Source organism: Limulus polyphemus, unplaced genomic scaffold (genome assembly GCF_000517525.1).
Source record: "Limulus polyphemus unplaced genomic scaffold, Limulus_polyphemus-2.1.2 Scaffold7987, whole genome shotgun sequence".
In the NCBI taxonomy this organism is placed as follows: domain Eukaryota; kingdom Metazoa; phylum Arthropoda; class Merostomata; order Xiphosura; family Limulidae; genus Limulus; species Limulus polyphemus.
This window is the reverse complement of record NW_013673597.1, coordinates 27607-29190: the sequence shown is the minus strand read 5'-3', so window position 1 is coordinate 29190 and position 1584 is coordinate 27607. Positions and strand designations below refer to the sequence as shown.

The 1584-nt window shown below is 33.5% G+C and overlaps 1 protein-coding gene across 1 annotated transcript in view; it reads left to right on the top strand.

Moving 5' to 3' along the window:
* Positions 1–512: 512 nt before the first annotated feature.
* Positions 513–1584, top strand: part of LOC111083036 (blood vessel epicardial substance-like) — a gene marked incomplete at its 3' end in the record, with an annotated part of 25831 nt that continues 24759 nt past the window's right edge. The window contains exons 1-2 of the mRNA XM_022379244.1: positions 513–548; positions 856–1012. Coding sequence (XP_022234952.1) covers positions 546–548; positions 856–1012 — 160 coding nt within the window. The remainder of the gene's footprint in view (positions 549–855; positions 1013–1584) is intronic.

Below are 1584 nucleotides of genomic sequence, written 5' to 3'. Positions count from 1 at the left end.
CTACGCCTATGCACACAAAAGGATTTTCTCCAGTAGTAGTCATCTGTGTGTTTCTCTATGGCCTGTACCTTATCAAAATCGTACAATAAGAATATATACATATATAGATATATATAGAGAGAGGGGTTTCTTTGTTAATTTCTACTTCACATTTTCCAGTTGCTAATCCGTAAAGTGACCTTTTTTTGGCGAAGAAAAATTAATTTTATTAAACTTAGTGGCAATGGCAGACAGTTTGTCACGCAAGAAGGACGTTTAAACGTACATGTTAACGTACGCTGCCAAACATTTAACCTTACCTTTTATGTTTTACGCTTTTCTGGAATATTATTATTGTTCACTGTATCGAAAAAGAAAAACATGAAAAATACTGTTATGCTATTTGTATAGAAAAGAACCAAGAAAACGCATAGATTGAAATATAAAAATATCGATCAATCTTAACTATCTTATTTTGTTTGTGTTTAAAGTAATTTTAGAATTCAACGTACACGCTACAGGAGCCATGTTGTCTCGCAGGGAAGCGGCTAAGGTAGACTTAATAGATGGTATGTTTTGTTTAACCTGTTAGTGTTAGCAACGAAGAGGATAAGGCTTTAAAACACACGGGTCGTAGTTTTCAAAAAACTGTAATTATCCTACTGAATGGTTGAATTAATATTTTAGACATAAATTTGTACAATATAAACACAATGAAACATAGCTTGTATAAAACAAGCTGCTAACAACGTGAAACCTCTTATAGTCATGTTTTGTAGGTAAAACGTTTTTGTAATATTTCTCAATAATATTTTTCTCCTCAGATGTTTTCATTATTTAACTGATTAATGGTTGTATTTATACGAAATGTCACAGGTAGCTATGGGAAATGTCAAGGAAGACTTAACGTGTAGCTCATGGCAACAGACTCAGCACGTGCTCTTTCAACTGGCCAACTTGTGTTTCTGTCTCTCGTACTTGGTTCCCAACAGTCGCCGTGGAATACTAACGATGCATCTCCTTCTAATCATTGGTAACATTTTCTGTCATTACGTACATGTGTGAGTTTGTGGAAATGTTGCTTTTTTAATATACTTTGTCTTAACATGTTCACAATGGCATACTTTAATTAACAAAATCTCTCAATAATTTTATGGTTTAGAACACATGTATCTTTGTATGTATAGTTACTCGGTTAGGTATGGCCTGGAGGGTGTGTGTGTCCTAATCTACACGCCATGAAGTTTTGAAGATTGTGTTCAGTTAGTAACCGTTAACTGAGAAGGTTTGAAGATTTTGTTCAATTAGTAACTCAAGAACCGTTAACTGAAGATTTTTCTCAATTAGTAACTCAAAAACCGTTAACTGAGAAGGTTTGAAGATTTTTTTCAATTAGTAACTCAAGAACCGTTAACTGAAAAGCTTTGAAGATTTTGTTCAATTAGTAACTTAAGAACCGTTAACTGAGAAGTTTGAAGATTTCATTCAGTTAGTAACTCAAGAACCGTTAACTGGGAAGCTTTGAAGATTTTGTCCAATTAGTAACTCAAGATCCGTTAACTGAGAAGCTTTGAAGATTTTGTTCAATTAGTAACTCAAGATCCG